General features: G+C 35.8%; 1 protein-coding gene across 1 annotated transcript; it reads right to left on the bottom strand.

The window, feature by feature from the left end:
* Window positions 1-636: 636 nt before the first annotated feature.
* On the bottom strand, window positions 637-18,395 carry LOC131928129 (uncharacterized). Its single transcript, XM_059284066.1, has 12 exons — window positions 18,209-18,395; window positions 11,033-11,151; window positions 10,821-10,892; window positions 6,358-6,456; window positions 5,843-5,948; window positions 5,299-5,432; window positions 4,931-5,186; window positions 4,507-4,670; window positions 3,110-3,223; window positions 2,660-2,795; window positions 1,835-2,012; window positions 637-1,555 (listed from the first exon to the last, which is right to left on the bottom strand). Exons 1-12 carry the CDS (start codon window positions 18,357-18,359, stop codon window positions 1,306-1,308), a joined length of 1,779 nt encoding a protein of 592 aa, XP_059140049.1. The 5' UTR covers window positions 18,360-18,395; the 3' UTR covers window positions 637-1,305.
* Window positions 18,396-19,436: the final 1,041 nt, after the last annotated feature.

Below are 19,436 nucleotides of genomic sequence, written 5' to 3'. Positions count from 1 at the left end.
TGTGTCGGAAATGTATTGACTGCAGTTACTTCCCTTTAAAAAAAAATTCTTAATAAGAAAGAATTTACATTTTATTACTTTGTTTTTGGTGTTAAGAAAAAAAAAATAATTACATAATTAGCGGGGATTGATTAAGTGCAATGTCGTTAGGTATTTTTAACACTGCCTTTTATTTATTCTATACACTGAACATACTGTTCAATATTTTTTTTTAAATCAATAACATTTAATAAGCCAGGTCCTACAAATCCTATATGTTTATTTCTTTCCATTTACGGATAAGCTTGGAGTATTATCATTTTTGTTCACTAAATTGAAACAGGCGCGTCCGCCGGCGCCCTTGCACGGTTCGATTTGGCACCCTGGGCTATCATGTGAGCGCTATGCTGCATAGTTTTGTTTTTAACAGTGCGATAGACTATGGGTAAGAAAGGTTACTATAGTCTTTAAGTGAATCAAATCCGGGCGTCCTCCGGCACCCCGACAGGGTGTTATTTGGCGCCCCGGGCCTTCCGTTGTACGCTATGGTATATACGTTCGCGTGAGTTCAAAAGACTATGAATAAGTTATGTACTATAGTCGTTTACTAAGTTCAATCAGGCGGTGACGTCATGGTGCGTCCTCTGGCGCCCAGACAGGGTGCTATTTGGGGTCCCGGGCCTCCCGTGTTCGGTTTCGCGCCTACGTTCATTAAAGTGAGTGCAAAAGACTATGAATAAGTTGGGGTACTATAGTCGTTTATTAAGCTGAAGCAGGCGATTCCGCCCCGGGCTAGACTCTGAGCACTGTGCGTTTATGTTCGCGTTAGTGTTTTCTTTGTGTTTAGGTTGGGTTTGCGTTAGTGGTTGCGTTTTGATTTGGTTCGTTTTTGTTCTTTCTTTTTTCGTTTTCGTTTGTGTTTTATTTTCTTTGCGTTTGTGTTTGTATTTGTGTTTGTGGTTGGTTTTGCGTTTGTATTTGGTTTGTTTTCGTTTGTTTTTTCGTTTGTGTTTTTTTCTTTGGGTTTGTGGTTGGTTTTGCATTTGGATTTGGTTTGTTTTCGTTTGCTTTTTCGTTTGTTTTTTTCTTTGTGTTCGTATTGGTGTTTGTGGTTGTGGTTGGGTTAGTTGTTAGGTTTTTGTTTTCGTTTGTATTTGTAATTGTGTTAGCGTTATGTTTGCGTTTTGTTGTTTTGGTTTTGGTTTGGGTGTGCAATGCCGGGTTTATGATGATTACTAAACACACAGGTAATGGTCTTTAACAGAAAGGTTTTTCACAGAAACCAGAGCAGGGCCTGGCCGGGACGGCTAGTATAGAATAAATTGTTCAATTGGATGCTGATTGACACGTCCATTTAACATACGGGTCATTCAAGAGCTCAAGTGATGATGGTCTTTTTTCTGGATCATATTGAAACATTTTATTCAAAAAAGCATGCAATGCTTGGGAATACGCATCTGAAAGTAAATACTGTGGTTTATTTCCCATGACTAGTTGAAACATGTGCTGTTCTGGTAAGTGATCGGGCCATGGTGGATTTGTTGTAGCCATTTCCACCACAGTACATGCCAAACTCCTGGAATTAAAATAAAACATTGGATATATTAGACAATTTTAATTTTGATTTTGCTTTAGGTTTTAATTTGGATCCAAAGCACAAAATGTTTATATATATATATATATATATATATATATATATATATATATATATATAGAGAGAGAGAGAGAGAGAGAGAGAGAGAGAGAGAGAGAGAGAGAGAGAGAGAAAGAAAGAGCGAAAGAAAGAGAGAAAGAGAGAGAGACTTAGAGAGAGAGAGACCCGATAATAGATTAAATCTAGAAGAAAACTCCTCACCAAATATCAGCTTTACAATCGTATGGCGTATTTTCGCTCCCTTTCAGTACTTCTGGTGCGACCCACTTAGTTGTGCAAGTTTCATTTGTTTTAGGTAGATTTGAGTTGGTTACTATTTTCGCCAATCCAAAATCAGCTAGCTTGACACTGTTTTCATTTTCCAATAAAACATTCTCACCTGCATTAAAGAAATGTGCCTATTATATAATAACTTAAAATCTACTATTGAAAGAATGATTGACGCTCGATTGCAATAATATTTATCTCAATCTAAAAGTTGTCAATAATGTATAAAATTCCTTAAAGTTTTAGAAATCTTAAAATTGAACTTTTTTCGGACGATGTTGAGTTTTACAAAACTATATTAAGCTGAAATCAATGATCATACAGACATGAACACTATCGACAGATTAACATACAGTTATAATAAAATAAAAACGCAAAAGAAAATGTCTGATAAAAACATGTGTATTGAACCTTAAATATATTTCAAATGATTTTCTAAATGTCAAACGTATTTATTTTTAGTGACAGATTCTGGTAGCTGCCTACTCATTTGCTAGTCAATTTTATGATTAGACAAATTTTAAATAATTAAGGTTTAGCCATTTAAATTTCCGAAATTGAAAATCATTGTTTAAAACATATAAAATGTGTGAAGTGTTCAACTTAATGCTATAGTCACCAAAAGAAAAGACTGATTATTAAAACGTTTGTTTTTAAACAATTATTTTTAAAAGTTCAAGATATAGCTATAACTGTAGCAAGTGTATGTGTTCCTTAATTATTGTATTTAACTAAATTATAAAAATTAAACATAGCAACCTTTAATATCCCTGTGTATAATAGGCGAAATTCGACTGTGTAAAAAGTTCAGTCCTTCTAGAATTTGCAGTGTAAACGTTTTGATAGTTTTCTCCGATAATCCATTTTGTTTTTTTGCAAAAGCTCTTAGAGAACCCTTAAGCAAATTAAAATTATTATCAGAAAAATAATGTTATCTCGTTTAACATTATAAATTATATGTAAATCAATCACTCTCTGCATATACAAAATCAGGGATACTAATATTTGTATACTTTTTAATATTATTTTTTAATGCTAAGGACATCTGTAAATCATAAAATACACAAACGTTTAATTATCGAATTTACACAATACAATGTTTTTTAAAGTATTGTATTGTTTCTTTTTAACTTTTAATGTCTTATGGTGCTATGGTGCCTATATTCAGATTCTATTTTTATAGGAGCATTAAGTTTTATAAAAACTTACCATAGGCATGTATGCAAAAAACATACACAGTTTTGACAGTTTCTTTTGAAATCCAAAAAATCTGACTAGTCTGTGATGACTAACTTTAAACAATATGTTTAACTCTGAATTCATCTGTAAAATATCAAATGTATATTTATTTCCTTATTAGAGTAAAAGAAATATTAGTTAATTAATTAATTAAGGAATTACTTTTTTTAAAAAAAGCTCTCATGAATCGCGAAATTGTCTTTTTTACTTTCTAGTATTTACGAAGTATAAAGAAAGTCTTGTAATCGTGCACACAAATAACTTGAAATTTTGACAGTTTTCACCGTTTTACTCCTCAGTCCTTCATCACATCCAGAGTATAGAGGACTTATTTTAATCAGGCAAAAATTATAAATACAAATATATAAACATTTTGACGTTGTGTGCATTATCGAGTCGGAAAAACTGGACTTTGCAATTCTGTCCGTATGTCTGTGTGTCTGTCTGTGTGTAAACAGGATAACTTGAGTACCGTTACAGCTAGGTTGATAAAATTTCATTTGTAAGTATTATATCAAAATCGTAGATGCTGATCAATTTTTGAGCGATTTCCGATAACCGAAAGTGGTACTATTTCTACTTTGAATTTTTCAAAAGCCTATAACTTGCGTACTATTTCAGATAGATTAATGAAATTTCACATGTAAGTAAAAGATCTAATTCTCTAACTTCTGTCAAATTTTGAGTAATTTCCGTTGACCGGAAGTGCTAATTTACGCTATTTCCGATTTCTCAAAAACGCATGTAAATTTATAAAGTACTAATAATATCCCGCACTTTTATGCACATTTTATTAGGTGTTCACTTGGTGTGGAACGGAGTAGTCTAGCAGTAGAGAGCTGGACTGCTAAACCGTTAGTCTCGAGTTCGAATCCGGGTTCAAGTCAGTAGACAGTCCCTGAGTCCACCCAACTCTGATGAGTACCTAACTCCTGTTAGGGAAAGTAAAGGCGGCTAGGCATAGTGCTGACCACACTATCTCTTCATATGCCGAGGTCACAGAAACAAATGAACTCTACTTCACTTGTCCCATAGACCGTTTGAAAGGTTTGAAAGGGAAACTTTTCACTTGGTGTGCAATTCTTTTTTTACGAGATTCTATTCTATTATAAAAAGTTTAAGTAATTAAAAATGGATAACAAATATTGTCTATGTCCTGAGTTGCCATCCCTCGTAATTTTATATTAGAATATTCGAGAAAGTTTAGTGGAGATCACTCCCGGCTTATTTTCATAAATGACAGTTTAGTCCCTTATATGCAATAATATAACTTGATACATAATAACATTTTGTACTTCATAAATTTTCAAATTATAAGGCGTCGTTTTATAATTTATGGAATTGATTTATCATGCAATTTAGCCTACTTGATTTTCAAAAGATTTTCCCTTCATTAATTCCATCTCCTTTAAAGCAAACTCTTCAGCAGTTGGTTCATTTAAATCTTGTAGTAGGTAAACACATCCATATGTTCCATTTCCAAGGTAAGTCGACTTATCCCATTGCTCAGGAAGTATCGGAGCCAGGATTTCTAAAACAACGTTATGTTGACGTAATGTTTTATAACGCATAATGGTACACCGTTATTATTAATTTAAAGCCCGATTTTAAACAAATATAAAGTTAATTCCATACAATTAAAAATGTTTTTTCGTTTAACACTATATGTTTATCTTGCACTCCATTTCATTTCTCTATATATATAAATTTCTCTCTCTCTCTCTCTCTCTCTCTCTCTCTATATATATATATATATATATATATATATATATATATATATCATTAAATTACCTTCTTTTTTGCTCAAAATAATTGCCTCCTGTTTGACATACCATAACACAGATATTGCTTTCTTCTCTAATATTTCATTTCCACAACATTGCATTGTTTCAAGGAAAGACATAATTTTTGTGTGCTCGCCAATTTTAAAATTTCCAGGACTTTTTTCCGCAATAGCAAACAAACAATCAGCAGCAGCTTCTTGTTCCGTAACGATTGGGGAGCTTATGCCATCATACAAACAGTCAAGTGGTTCGGCTGCTAAAATCTATAGGGAATATAGTTAAAAAGTTAGAATGCTTAATATTAAAAATGTATATTTACTTTATAATAAAGATATGTATAAATAAGTCGCTTATACTGAAACTTACAATTCTTACCTCATATATAATTTTAGCTGCTTGACACATTTTCGTCAGACATTTTATCCAAGCCACCAAGTTAAAGCCCTTGTATGATCTTCTTTTATTTTCAATAGCATGAATAATTCCTTGAACACACATTTGTGCAGCAACTAGTTTTAAAAAATATACAATTATTAATTTGATTTTTTTTTAAAAACCATCTACATTTAAATATAAATAACTAAGTTTCTTATACATAAAATCTGAGATTTAAAATGTCAGATTTGTTATTTTCAACAGTTTATGTAATTTCTAGCTTACATATTTTGTAAAAAAATATCTGTCAAAAAGAATAGTTTAAATTACATGTAAATCGCTCAGAGTATTATATTAACATGTTTATTTTAAATATCTGCCACCGTTTATGTCGCAATCGTTGTACAATTTCAGCACAAGGCGACTGGTATATTAACAACTAAACGTTTAAACCTATATTTATATGTAATTAAACTGTCATCATGTGGTAAAGAAGATACACATACAAACATTGCAGACATTATAAAATGTGTAGAGAAAATACCTTTTTCTGGAAACCATGATCGCTTACTGTTGTCTATATACAAATGTAGTAGTTTAATGTCGGTAATTGCTTCTTGATCTTTACGGCTAACAAACTTTGACATTAACTGTGTAGTACACAAATAAAGAACAAACATATGTTATTATTACTTAAATGTTTTCAGACATTAGAAATGACATATCATAATATTCGTAAGTTAATTTAATAAAATGTTCGTTTTAGTTGTCTACAAAAAAACTTTATTTTTTAGTACGTGCTCTTATCAATATATTATCTAATATTTTTAGAACTTAAAAACTAGGTATACTGTGTTTAAATGTGTAAACCGATAATTTGTAAATTCAACAGTTATATTTATTTAACCCTTTAGACCTATGCGTAATGTTATGTTCTCAGTAAGTTTACATACCTTAAATTTACTCTGCAGGCTCATATTAAACTAATAATCAAACCCATCTAAAAAGTAATATATTTTACAATAATCTCTAAAATATTTATTTGGGAGAAATTATTACCGGTGCTAATTCTTTTATGTCATAATCCTTAATACACTTTTCATTTTGCAACACAAGAAGTATTATTCCAGCAGAGATGTTTGCAAAAGAAGTCCATTCCTAAAACAAATGTCAGTTCAAATAAATGTAAAAAAAATGTCTTAAAATATTAAATGTTACACGATAAGTTAAGTTACATAATAATTTAATGATAAAAAGCTCGTAATTAAATTTCATTTTTTAAAATTAAAAACATAAAAAACGGCTGATTTGATGAAAGTCCCTAATCCCTACATTAGTTCGTGTCTTTTCAGTAGCGACAATTCTACCCGCTACATTCAAGACATAATTTACCTATGTCCTTCTTCTTCTTCGTTCTTAATTTTTGTGTTGTAAGGATCCCACTTAAACACAATTAAGGATACGTGTCAACTGTTTTTGTGACATTGAGGCCATTGACTCCTATTTTAGCCTGCTTTTCTTTTTGGATTTGCTTCCAAAGCCTTTGTCCAACCAAGAACAAACTACAAGGCAACAGTTGTTTGATTTTGGAGTTGTCTCTCCTAGAACAGTGGCTGTCCCCAGCTAACTTTGAGCTAAGAAAACTTGAGCTTTATCCGTTCTAAATGTGGATATAAAATCCAAACAGAGTTTTAAATAGTTTTACCTTTCGTTATTTGTAATACAAATAAGTATTATTTATATATATATATATATATATATATATATATATATATATATATATATATATATATATATGCATATATATATATATATATATATATATATATATATATATATATATATATATGTATATATATATTCTACTAACATTCAAGTTGTTTACAAGATTGTGTATTTATATTTTTATTTGTCTATTCTGTTAGATAAGATCATATTTATTGTGCACAACTTCAAAATACTTATTTAAATAGAGAAAAATGTTCTTTCTCCTAAAGTCTTAACCACAATGTTTTAACGACGATATATAATTATTTGATATATTTATTTATTGATACAACACTTTAATTTTAAAAGTTAAGAAACAATACTTTATATATAGATACAGAAACTTTCTCATGGACTTACTTGAAACGTATGTGAATTTGTCCAAATGAAACGCAACTTATATCGACAAACGAGAGTTATCTATTCGAGAATTTAATTTATTTATTATAGCTACTGATGGTTTAGACTTAAACCATTTTCGTCTATCCTTAGATTGTATCTAGAATTTAAGAACTAGAATCTAACTTTATGGAATATCTCAATTAATTATTTTATATAAAACTTTATTTTTTAAGCAAAGGAATTGGCTAAATTAGGATATAACATAATGTAAAATAATATTCACGTAACTTTACTTTCTCCCGCTGGCATAAGTAAAATTACTCAATATATATTTTCACCCAATAATAAGTGACTAGCTTGGTTTAATAGTTACCACCTGGGTGTCACCTGTTCGAAACACATATGTAAATGTTACATTTTTATGTCTTACCTTTCTCTACTGAAAAATGCATGGTGAAAAATCAAAATGCACATGATTGTTTTTAAATCTCTATAAATAGTTTGACGTAAGCTTTAATTTTATATATATATATATATATATATATATATATATATATATATATATATATATATATATATATATATATATATATATTTATATATATATATATATATATATATATATATATATATATATATATATATATATATATATATATATATATATTAATATATAATTTATATATAACTAGCGTACCCGTCCCCCGCGCGATGCCACGGGGACAGAAGAAAAAAATATATTAGAAGGATTTCACCAACGCGATACCAATCATAATGATGTTATTAGACGCGTGACCTTCTTTTCTAAAAATGAGTTATTTAAATGTAAACAATGCCTGCGTTTGGATCATAAATATCAGGACACGGTTTTACCTACACTACCGCATGAAAGCCTTGAGTGCACTCACCGAAATAATATGGTAGAACACACTTCGGTGACCGCCCATGTGTCAGAGACGTAGAGGCCCGCTCTCAGGAGCCCCCCCCCCCCTCCCCCCCCCCCCGATTACACTACCGCATACGCGCGGCGTACGACCCCTGGCTCCTTAAAATAGCATCCTGTTAACAATGATGCAGATTGCGACATTCACTAAAGTGACACAAATGAACAGGATTTAATATTTAACACGAAAAAATGTGTTGACGCGTTTCAAACATTAGTGTGACTGATGCAATATGTTAGCGTTACTAATGGTCTATTCTTAGATGCTCGATCTCATTTTCTGTTTGAATTATCTAAAAATAGATGCCTATTGCATCATTCGCAAAGTGACGAAACTGTATGGATTTGTTTAAAGACAAAAGATACGTCCCAGTTAATAATCTAACCTTGGTTAATTTTTCTGATTATTAAAATAAAACTTAATACATGGCTCTCAGCCGCCTATGTGAGCGTTTGGGGCCGAAACAGACATTTTTATTTGCAGCCTAATCGCATCCTACCGGGGCTCCAGAGGACAAGCCTGATTCAATTTGTAACGCCCCATCCTATCCGTTGTCTATCACACTGTTTAGACCGAACGTATTCACCATAGCGCTCACGGGAAAGACCAACGCGCCAAATCGCATCCTGCCGGGGGGCCGCCCATGCAAAATTAAATCCCCCTTCCCCAGCACCTACCCACCCTTATGAGCCCTCCCATTCCAAAAACCTTCTCGGGAGTATTCATCAACTCACTAAAGTTTTATGTCACCGTGATAAACTGTGTCGAACCGCAATCGTCTTTTATTTTTATATCCCGTAGGGCCTATATAGAGAAAAATCCCCCAATTTCGTGGCGCCGCCCTTGTGTAACTAAAAAAAAAGAATAACGCCGCGAAACCGCAATCCAACTGCCGTTGACTCAGGGGAGATAATACTATTAATTACTTGAATAATTTTTTAAAATTCGTATTATATTAAAAATAATACAGGCACTTAATTAAAGTGGTTCTTATAAGTACTGTCAGTAGATAAAGGGTTAAAGTTTTATATACCGTATAAAGAGAAAAAACAAATCGCGCCCTACGGGGACGCCATCCCTATGAATTTGAAAATGTTTTTTGCTTTGCGCAAAAACCTCCCCAAGAGTATTCTCAGCATCTTCCCAAAGTTTCATGGCGGTCGTGAGAACGGTGTCACTGCAATTGACTTTTATTATTTTGTATACCGTATATAGAGAAAAATCGCACTCTCCCGTGGCGCCGCCCTTGCAAAATTAAAAATGATTTTTTTACAGAACCCTCCCTTAGAGTGTTATAATGAACTATCAAAAATGGCATGCCTATCGGATGAACAGTGTCAAATCAAAATCGACTTTTATTTTTATAAACCGTATATAGAGAAAAAACAAATCGCGCCCTACGGGAGCGCCACCCCTACGAATTTGAAAATGTTTTTTGCGCAAAAATCTTCTCCGGGAGTATTCTCAACATCTTCCCAAAGTTTCATGGCGGTCGTGAGAACGGTGTCACTGCAATTGACTTTTGTTATTTTTATATACCGTAAATAGAGAAAAATCGCACCCTTCCGTGGCGCCGCCCTTGCGAATTTGAAATTTTTTTTTCGCAGAAAACTTAAAATTTTACGGCGATGTGATGAGAGGTGTAGTAATGCATAAAGGACAAATAGACAGATAGACATACATTGCTTGTTATGTATATAGATTTATATATTACTCATATAGTATATATATATATGTATTTATATATATATATATATATATATATATATATATAATTTTATATATTTTTATATAATTTTATATAATTTATATATATATATAATTTATATACTATTTATATATTAATTTTATACGTGTTATAGAAAAGTATCTTTATGTAAAATAAACGTTCTTTTACCCTTGGGATTTTGACCATATGCAGTTTGGCCAGGTCGGGGGTTTGACCATAATTATGTAGTTGTTTTATAATAACAATAACATGTTAGTTTCTTTAATAATACAACGTGTACACATTTTTAAGGACACATTCTTAGAGTTGCCATTAGTAGAAATTAACATGTACTAAATAAATTTAATAGATTTAATAAAATACACAAAAAATAAAGCCACAAGAAAAAAAATATCGAATAGATAATGTAGATCGACCTACATATATATATTTATATATATATATATATATATATATATATATATATATATATATATATATATATATATATATATATATATATATATATATATAGTATTTCTAAAAAGCTAAAACAAATAATAGGCCAACTTTAATTGTTAAGTGTATGGTAAAATCACCAGTAGTCAAACTTCTGATTTTCTCAATGTCAATAACATCAAAGCACTTTTGTGTAAGGCTACAGGTCTCATATTTATGTGTACATACATATAAAAGTAATTAAAATATTTATATCATAAAATAAACTAAGGTAATGTAAAACAAAAAAGAGAATAGTTTACCTTGTTTGTAGAGTCTGGTAAATGACGTAAACGCTGTACAAGTAAGTCTACGACTTCTTGTTGTGCTAAAGTCTAGTGTATGAAATTTATAATAGCACTTGTTAAATAAACATAAAACTTAATTAACTTACTTATGGTATAATGGAAAAATACCAAGTGCATGTATTTACTCAGGTTATCTTAGTATTCATGCTATTAATATCAGTATTAACCTTTGAGAAAGTTCTGCTAATGTTGGTAAACCATTTCAATGTTCGAAGAATCATGCATATAAAATCCGGTGCGTCAATGTTCAGCAATTGTTTCTCCCGTATTGTGTGAATTGTGATTTCTATTAAGTTAATATAAATTTTACTTCAATATTGTTGGCAAACGTACATCTATATTTATACATACACAGAACAACCAAAATAATATAATAACACTTAAATATATATATATATATCTATAATGCACATATATACTATGTATAATTATATATATATACAGTATATACTATGTACTAATATAACATTTCAAATTGTATGCATAAAAAGAAATCATGTTAAGGATTTGTATACACACATACATGTATATATATATATATATATATATATATATATATATATATATATATATATATATATATATATGTAACTGGGGTAGTTACCATACTATTGTAAGAACGTATTACAGTCTGATGCAACAGGTGTTGGACTGATAAGCCACGGCGTATTTTGGGAAGCAATACGACAAAGCCGCTGCGCAGTCACAGTCTGACGTAATAGTGCAGGTGGTCTAATAATCGGACTGTACGACAGAGCTGCGCAATTAATATTCTGATGCAACGATTAGAATCGATTACGAATACGATTACGAATACGATTACGAATACGATTACGAATACAAGGGATATATGGGAAGGCGAGAGTTGAGAAGGAAAAGCCGAACTGTAGAGACGTGTTAGGGGCAGTATCAAGTTGGTTACTGAACGAGGTAGACGTATTGTGTTATGTGAGGATAGGAATTATGGACACGTGCATTCTGTTATGTGAGGACTAGTGAGGACAGTGGGGGTCAGTTGGTTCATTGTATTCTTATGGAACATTGATGCATTGTTATGTGGAGCATTTCTATTGATTCATGTAATAAAGAGATCAATGTAAACCTGCATTTCCGAGTATCTATATTGTGGTCGATGTTGTGAGCTGGTCAAAGGTAGCACGAGCAAATACACTCGGTAACACTTGGCTCTGTCAGCAGTGAAATCGGTAACATTTGGCACTACAAGCAAATAGACTCGGTAACATTTGGCGTTGTCGAGCAGAAGAATTCAACTAGACCAGCCGCTTTAGGCACCCATTATCAACCTAGTTAATAACTGTGTTTCGTGTGTGTGAATTCGGACATTCAGGAACAGGGAAAAGTATTCTTACATACACGGTAGGAAAGGTCTTTTTTTTTTAATCAAAGAATTAAAATTAGAATGTCTACTCTGGACGAGAAGCAGACCCATATTGTGGTCCTGCCCAGAGAGTCCCACATCAACAAATTTTACGGGGACGGTGACCCAACCTTAACCAACAGGTTCAGTGAAGAGGTCAAAGCTGCCTGGGCCTCGAGATACATGGCACCAGAGGAAAGATTAAGATTGTTGATGGGCAGTATAGGAGAGACGGTTAGGGCAGAGGTCAAATGCCACGATAAAACCATCCAAACAGATCCAGATAAGGTGCTAGATCTAATTATGGAGACCTTTGGGGAGAGACGGTCGGGATCGCAACTGCTATCGGGGTTCGTAGGCTTAAAGCAGAGAATGGCGGAGAGTGTGATGGAATATTCACACCGAATTAACAGGACCTTTGACGCGGTAAAGGGCAAAACACCCGACATTGATGTGCGCCTACTGAGGGACCATTTCATCGAGGGGCTAGCAACCCCTATCTTAAGGAGAGATTTGAGAGAAGAGGTCTACAAAGACCCACAGTTGACCTTCCTTCAGGTCAGGAACTCAGCGATCCGCAGGTCCGAGGATGAGGACCAATCGAACTGTTCGGTAGACAAAGTCTCTGTGCCGGAACAGAAACAATCCCCACCCACAAGGACCGGCACGATGGAAACCATGATGGCTCAACTGTTGGCCCACCTGGATAAGGTTGACCAACGATTGGAGAGGTTAGAAAGCAGGTCAACAGCAGAGAATCAGGGCAAAAACGGGACAAAACATAGACAGGTTAGACAGCCGCGACCTGCCAAGCAATCACTCCAGTGGACAGCTGACGGCAGACCAATCTGCCTGTCCTGCTCACAACCCGGACATATGGCACGGTACTGTCCTCTGTAAGGCAGGGTCAGGCTACAGAGGGGCGAGGTTATGGCCCAAGAAACAAAATGATGGGAGTCTGTCCCGAAACGATGATTACGATCGGGGACATCGCGGTGAAGGCAATTGTGGATACAGGCTCCCAGGTGACGACAATTACGGAACAATTTTACACCAAATGGATGAAAGGAAAAGACCATAGTTTAAGGTCTGACACATGCATGCGCCTAACGGCAGCTAATGGATTAACCATTCCATATTGTGGTTATTTTCTGGCGGATGTCGTGGTGGCGGGACATAGGTTGAAGCAGGTTGGGGTGTTCGTTACGAAACACAACCTAGAGACAAATGTGTCAAATATACCTTGCCTGTTGGGCATGAATATTCTTGGCCAGTTGCCAGAATTTCTTACAAATATTGTCGGATCGTCCACACCAGGTCGGGGATCCAAGTTGGCCAGGTTTGCCAAGACCAGAGGAAGGACATCAGTCCCGGCAAACACGGTCAAGGCAATCACATTACTAATTGGTGATAGAAGCGTCAATGGTGATGTGATGATAGAACCATGTGGCGCCGCACTGAGGGCAGGCGTCGTGTTACTGCGGACATACACATCAGCGGAAAATGGACTGGTTCAAGGATTAGTGGCAAATGTTTTGGATGAGGAAATTTTTATACCGCCTAACACTCTGGTAGGAGTACCACAGAACGTCGAGGTACAAAAGTCGGCACAGTGCATCGAACTGATCAATACCAGCAGTAATGAAGTAACAATTAGGTCGGTCAATGTGACGGCCGAGGTGAAGAAAGAGGATGGCCGATCATATACATTCCCGGAAACTGAGGACCCAAAACTAAATGAATTGCTGAATAAGTACAGGGATATATTTGCCTCGTACGAGGGTGATTTGGGTTACACGGAAGTAATAAAACACCAGATACCCTTACTACAAGACAAGCCTGTGGTGCAACCTTATCGAAGATTACCACCAAGTCACTACTCTGCGGTGAAAGCACACCTGAACGATCTACTAAAAAAGGGAATTATTACAACCAGCACAAGCCCGTATGCGGCACCGATAGTAGTGGTAAAAAAGAAGTCAGGGGAGATAAGACTGTGTTGTGATTACCGGAAATTGAACAATATCACAAGAAGGGATGCATTCCCCTTGCCTCGTATTGATGAATGTCTTGATGCGTTGGGGGGAGCAAGATTTTTTTCTACCTTGGATTTGGCTAGTGGCTACCACCAAGTGGCCATGCACCCCAACGATCAACATAAGACTGCATTTATTTCTCCACTGGGACTGTACGAGTGGACCCGTATGCCGTTTGGTCTAACTAATGCGCCTGCTACATTCCAGCGAGTAATGCAAAGTGCTATGAGTGACTTTCTATTTCAAATAATGTTGGTGTACTTGGATAATATACTAGTTTACTCAAAAACTTGGGAGGACCATCTAGAAAGATTAGAACAAGTGTTTCTCCGTCTTAGAGAGATAGGAGTAAAGCTGAACCCAGACAAATGCGGCTTCGGTCTGAAATCGGTACGTTTTTTGGGTTATGTGATTTCGTCGGATGGCATCGCCACTGACCCAGATAAAATTGCAGCTGTTAAAGAATGGAAACAGCCAACAACCACAGTAGAGGTCAGATCATTCTTGGGCTTTGCTTCCTATTATAGAAAATTTGTACCTGGTTTTGCAAAAATTGCCGCACCGTTGCATGACTTGGTAAACAAAATGACAAAGAAACACAGTAAGGAGAAAAAGAAAGGCAAAACACTACTGATAGGTGAATTATGGACTGAGGAATGCCTGAACTCGTTTAAGCTACTGAAAAATGCTTTGACCGAGGCGCCGATATTAGGATACGCAGACTTTGACAAACCATTTCGGCTAGAAATTGACGCCAGCTCTAAAGGTCTGGGAGCTGTACTATCACAACAACAAGAGCAAGGTTTCAGGGTTATTGCGTATGCCAGTCGAGCTCTGAAGGAATCAGAGAAGAACATGACAAATTACAGCGCCATGAAACTAGAACTTTTGACATTAAAATGGGCTGTGACTGAAAAATTCAGGGACTATCTATTAGGTGCTAAATGTGTGGTATACACTGACAATAACCCCTTGAGTCACCTACAGACAGCAAAGTTGGGATCCATCGAACAGCGATGGGCAGCAGAATTGGCACTCTTTGACCTGGAGATAAAATATCGCCCGGGGCGGTCCAATGGCAATGCGGACGCTTTATCAAGAAATCCTTACGAGAGACCTGGCGATGAGGAAGAAACGCTGACAGGAATATGTGAGGTCAGAGCGTCAACAGATATCCCTCACGGGGTGCAAGTGATGCAAAACGGGCAGACCGGGGTGGAGCACATATCCACAGAGCCCCGTCATATGGACATTAGTGATTTTAATTGCCTTAATAATAAAGAGATAAGAGATGCCCAGAGAACGGATAGTGGGTTACATTCGCTGTTGAAATACGTCCAGGAACAAAAATTCCCAAGAAGAAGAGAAAGAGAACAGTTTGGTCGGGAAACAAAGAAACTACTGAGTCAGTGGGACCGTCTCAGTATAAAAGATGGTGTTCTCATGCGGAGAATTCATGACCAAATAGACGGGACAATACACCAGGTGGTGGTGCCTGGACAGTTACGAGAAGAAGTGCTAAAGTTGGCACATGACAGGGCGGGACACCAGGGTCAGGACAGGACGCACAAAATATTACGACGGCAGTGCTACTGGCCCAATATGGAGATGGAGGTCAAACGCCATTGTGAGGCTTGTGTTAGGTGTCAGCATGCGAAAGTGCCAGTTGTCAAAATGAGACAGCCATCAGGACACCTACTGGCGACAAAACCACTAGAGATTGTGGCTATGGACTTAACGTCGTTGGAGCAATCATCGGATGGGACGGAACATGTGTTGGTGATGACTGACGCATTCACCAAATGGACTGTCGCGGTGCCCACACGAGATCAGACGGCCAAAACAGTGGCAAAGGTCTTAATAGAACACTGGTTCACCAAATATGGCATACCAATACAATTACACTCTGACCAAGGAAGGGCCTTCGAGTCAGAAGTAATTAACCAACTGTGCAGCCACTACGGGATCAACAAATCTAGAACAACCACATATAATCCTAAAGGAAACGGACAGTGCGAACGGTTCAACCGCAGCATGCATGATTTGCTGCGTACTCTAGAACCTGAACAGAAAAAACGTTGGCCTGATTTTCTCCCAGAGTTGGTATATCTATACAACTGCACCCCCCATGCCACAACCGGCTTTTCGCCACACATGTTACGGTTCGGACGGGAGGCTCGACTCCCTCTTGACTTGTTCCTAGGAAAAAAGGAAAGTATGACTGGCTCATACACCGCACTGGAATATGTGAATGAACATATGAGACGAATAAGAGAAATGTACAGGGTGGTACAAGGAAGACTTGAACATGAAGCACGGCGAAGGGAACCGCCGGTACAGACAAAAGACCCGCCACTCCAACTAAACGACAAAGTATTACTGCGTAGCCACCCATTAGGCAGAAACAAAATCCACGACCGCTGGGGACAGGAGATATGGCAAGTCGTGGAGATGCCTAAAGTAGCAGGTGGCCCCTTTAAAATAAGACCCACCAATCACACCAAACCGGATCGGTGGGCGAATATTGCTCAATTAAAGAAATATTGGCATAGTCAAGAAGAGCATTTATACACAAAGAAACCTAAGACAATTAGGGAACCGGAAACTACAACGGAAATTCTCATACCCATCCCGGAACCATGTCACCATCAACAGCACAACAGCGATACACAAGTGGAGGATAACGGCAACAATGAGGATCCCGTTCCTCCCAGAAGCAGAGAGACATTAGAACAGCAGATAAGTGGTCCGCGGAGAAGTTTGAGAAACAGAAAGAATACGAAATTTTTCGTCAGCAACCATCAATTCTTTCATGGTCGCGCTGGGATGAGAACAGACTGTTCAAAAGCTATCAAAGTGAACTGGTGAAGACACCAAACGAAAAAAGGCGGAGGTGGATGTGAATTCTAGAACTGCTTTGTGTCTGAGGAATATGATGTAGACACATTTGATATGTGAAATGGGGATAACTGTCAATCTTATACGAATGTGACGACATTGACAGTGAGTGGAACAATAAATTTTTTTTACGGTGTTGCGCTTGACATTGAAGGAGTGCACCTGCCAAGCGTTGTTTGTGGTTGAAAACACACAAAAAAAGGCGGGGGTGGATGTAACTAGGGTAGTTACCATACTATTGTAAGAACGTATTACAGTCTGATGCAACAGGTGTTGGACTGATAAGCCACGGCGTATTTTGGGAAGCAATACGACAAAGCCGCTGCGCAGTCACAGTCTGACGTAATAGTGCAGGTGGTCTAATAATCGGACTGTACGACAGAGCTGCGCAATTAATATTCTGATGCAACGATTAGAATCGATTACGAATACGATTACGAATACGATTACGAATACGATTACGAATACGATTACGAATACAAGGGATATATGGGAAGGCGAGAGTTTAGAAGGAAAAGCCGAACTGTAGAGACGTGTTAGGGGCAGTATCAAGTTGGTTACTGAACGGGGTAGACGTATTGTGTTATGTGAGGATAGGAATTATGGACACGTGCATTCTGTTATGTGAGGACTAGTGAGGACAGTGGGGGTCAGTTGGTTCATTGTATTCTTATGGAACATTGATGCATTGTTATGTGGAGCATTTCTATTGATTCATGTAATAAAGAGATCAATGTAAACCTGCATTTCCGAGTATCTATATTGTGGTCGATGTTGTGTGCTGGTCAAAGGTAGCACGAGCAAATACACTCGGTAACACTTGGCTCTGTCAGCAGTGAAATCGGTAACATTTGGCACTACAAGCAAATAGACTCGGTAACATTTATATATATATATATATATATATATATATATATATATATATATATATATATATATATATATATATACATATATCACGTTTTGTATTTGCGTGTGTATGTACGTGTGCAAGAAGAGAGAGAGATGAAAAGAGAGAGAGAGAGAGAGACCTGCAAATTTTAAATCAGCCAGATCGTTTCCTATTAGTGTGCAGTCTTCTATAGATTTAGCTTTCATGATGTTGGATGCAACTTCAAAGCATTTTTGTAGCACATAAAACTCAAGCAACGTGAATTCTTTTGTTTTCACAAATATAGCCATCACATCTTTGATCAGTTGTCGTAGCTGCTCTATTGGTATGTCCTTTAATAATAAAATTTCACAATATGTGTTTTAGCAATAATTATGTAATACGTTCCAGAAAAAGAATATACTAATTAAAATATGCATGAAAAATCTAACGCCCTGTTTGTTCAATTGTTGTAAAATTTAAAAAAAATTTTAGTTTTTCTTTTCATGCAGTTATAAAACATCTTTCTTTAATTGTAACTAAAACAAATACATAGGTAATCTATATGCATAAAATGTCAAAAGGTTTCTGGTAAAAGCGACATTTAGAATTATGTAAATAATTTTTAAAAATAGTTTCGATTAAGCATGCATTTTTGATGCTCACAATAGTATATGTATATATTATTCATGTTAATTTTTAGCGCAATTTCCATTCTGGAGAATTGCGTTTATTAACTCGTCATTTCTGGGAATGGATGGATGAATGAATGTATGAATGTATGGATGAATGTGTGTCCGGGCTTTAAGTCGTATCTCCTCCTCAACGAAGCAATATCGATGACTAGTTCCAAAAGCAATTATGTTAAGCAAGTTACGAGGATGAACATAGGCCATAAAAATTACGGGTTTCTTTCATGGATTTCCCGGGAAAGCCAAAAAACCTCGAAAAAATGCAGTTTTTGGCACATATCTCGGCAACCAGACCACTAAGCGACTTGAAACATGTACCAATCGATTCCTGCCATAATTTAGAACAATATTGCCGAAGAAAGTTTTCAAAAATATCCTTTCGTTCGGTCACAAAAAAAAATTTGAATTAATTAAAATTTGGACCGAATTAGTAGGCATTTTTTCCAACCACACCACACGCGTCATCACGTTCAATAGCTGCTCCATCGCGTTCCATGGCTGCGCCATCACGTTCTGTAGGCGCGCAATGGTTTTTAGTCATGTAACTCTATTGTACATAAAACATGTAAAATACTGAAAAAAAATAATAAAAAACGTTTTAATAACTAACCAATGGTTTTACTAACCCTGCTCTTGATTTTCGCTACGACAGAGCTATTTTTAGATAACATAAGGAAATTGCGCTAAAATTGTCAC

The sequence above is a fragment of the Physella acuta genome, unplaced genomic scaffold (assembly GCF_028476545.2).
Source record: "Physella acuta isolate Inbredline_101_S28 unplaced genomic scaffold, ASM2847654v3 ptg001465l, whole genome shotgun sequence".
Classification (NCBI taxonomy): domain Eukaryota; kingdom Metazoa; phylum Mollusca; class Gastropoda; family Physidae; genus Physella; species Physella acuta.
Note: the sequence above shows the minus strand (reverse complement) of the source record. Positions and strands in the feature narration are given on the sequence as shown.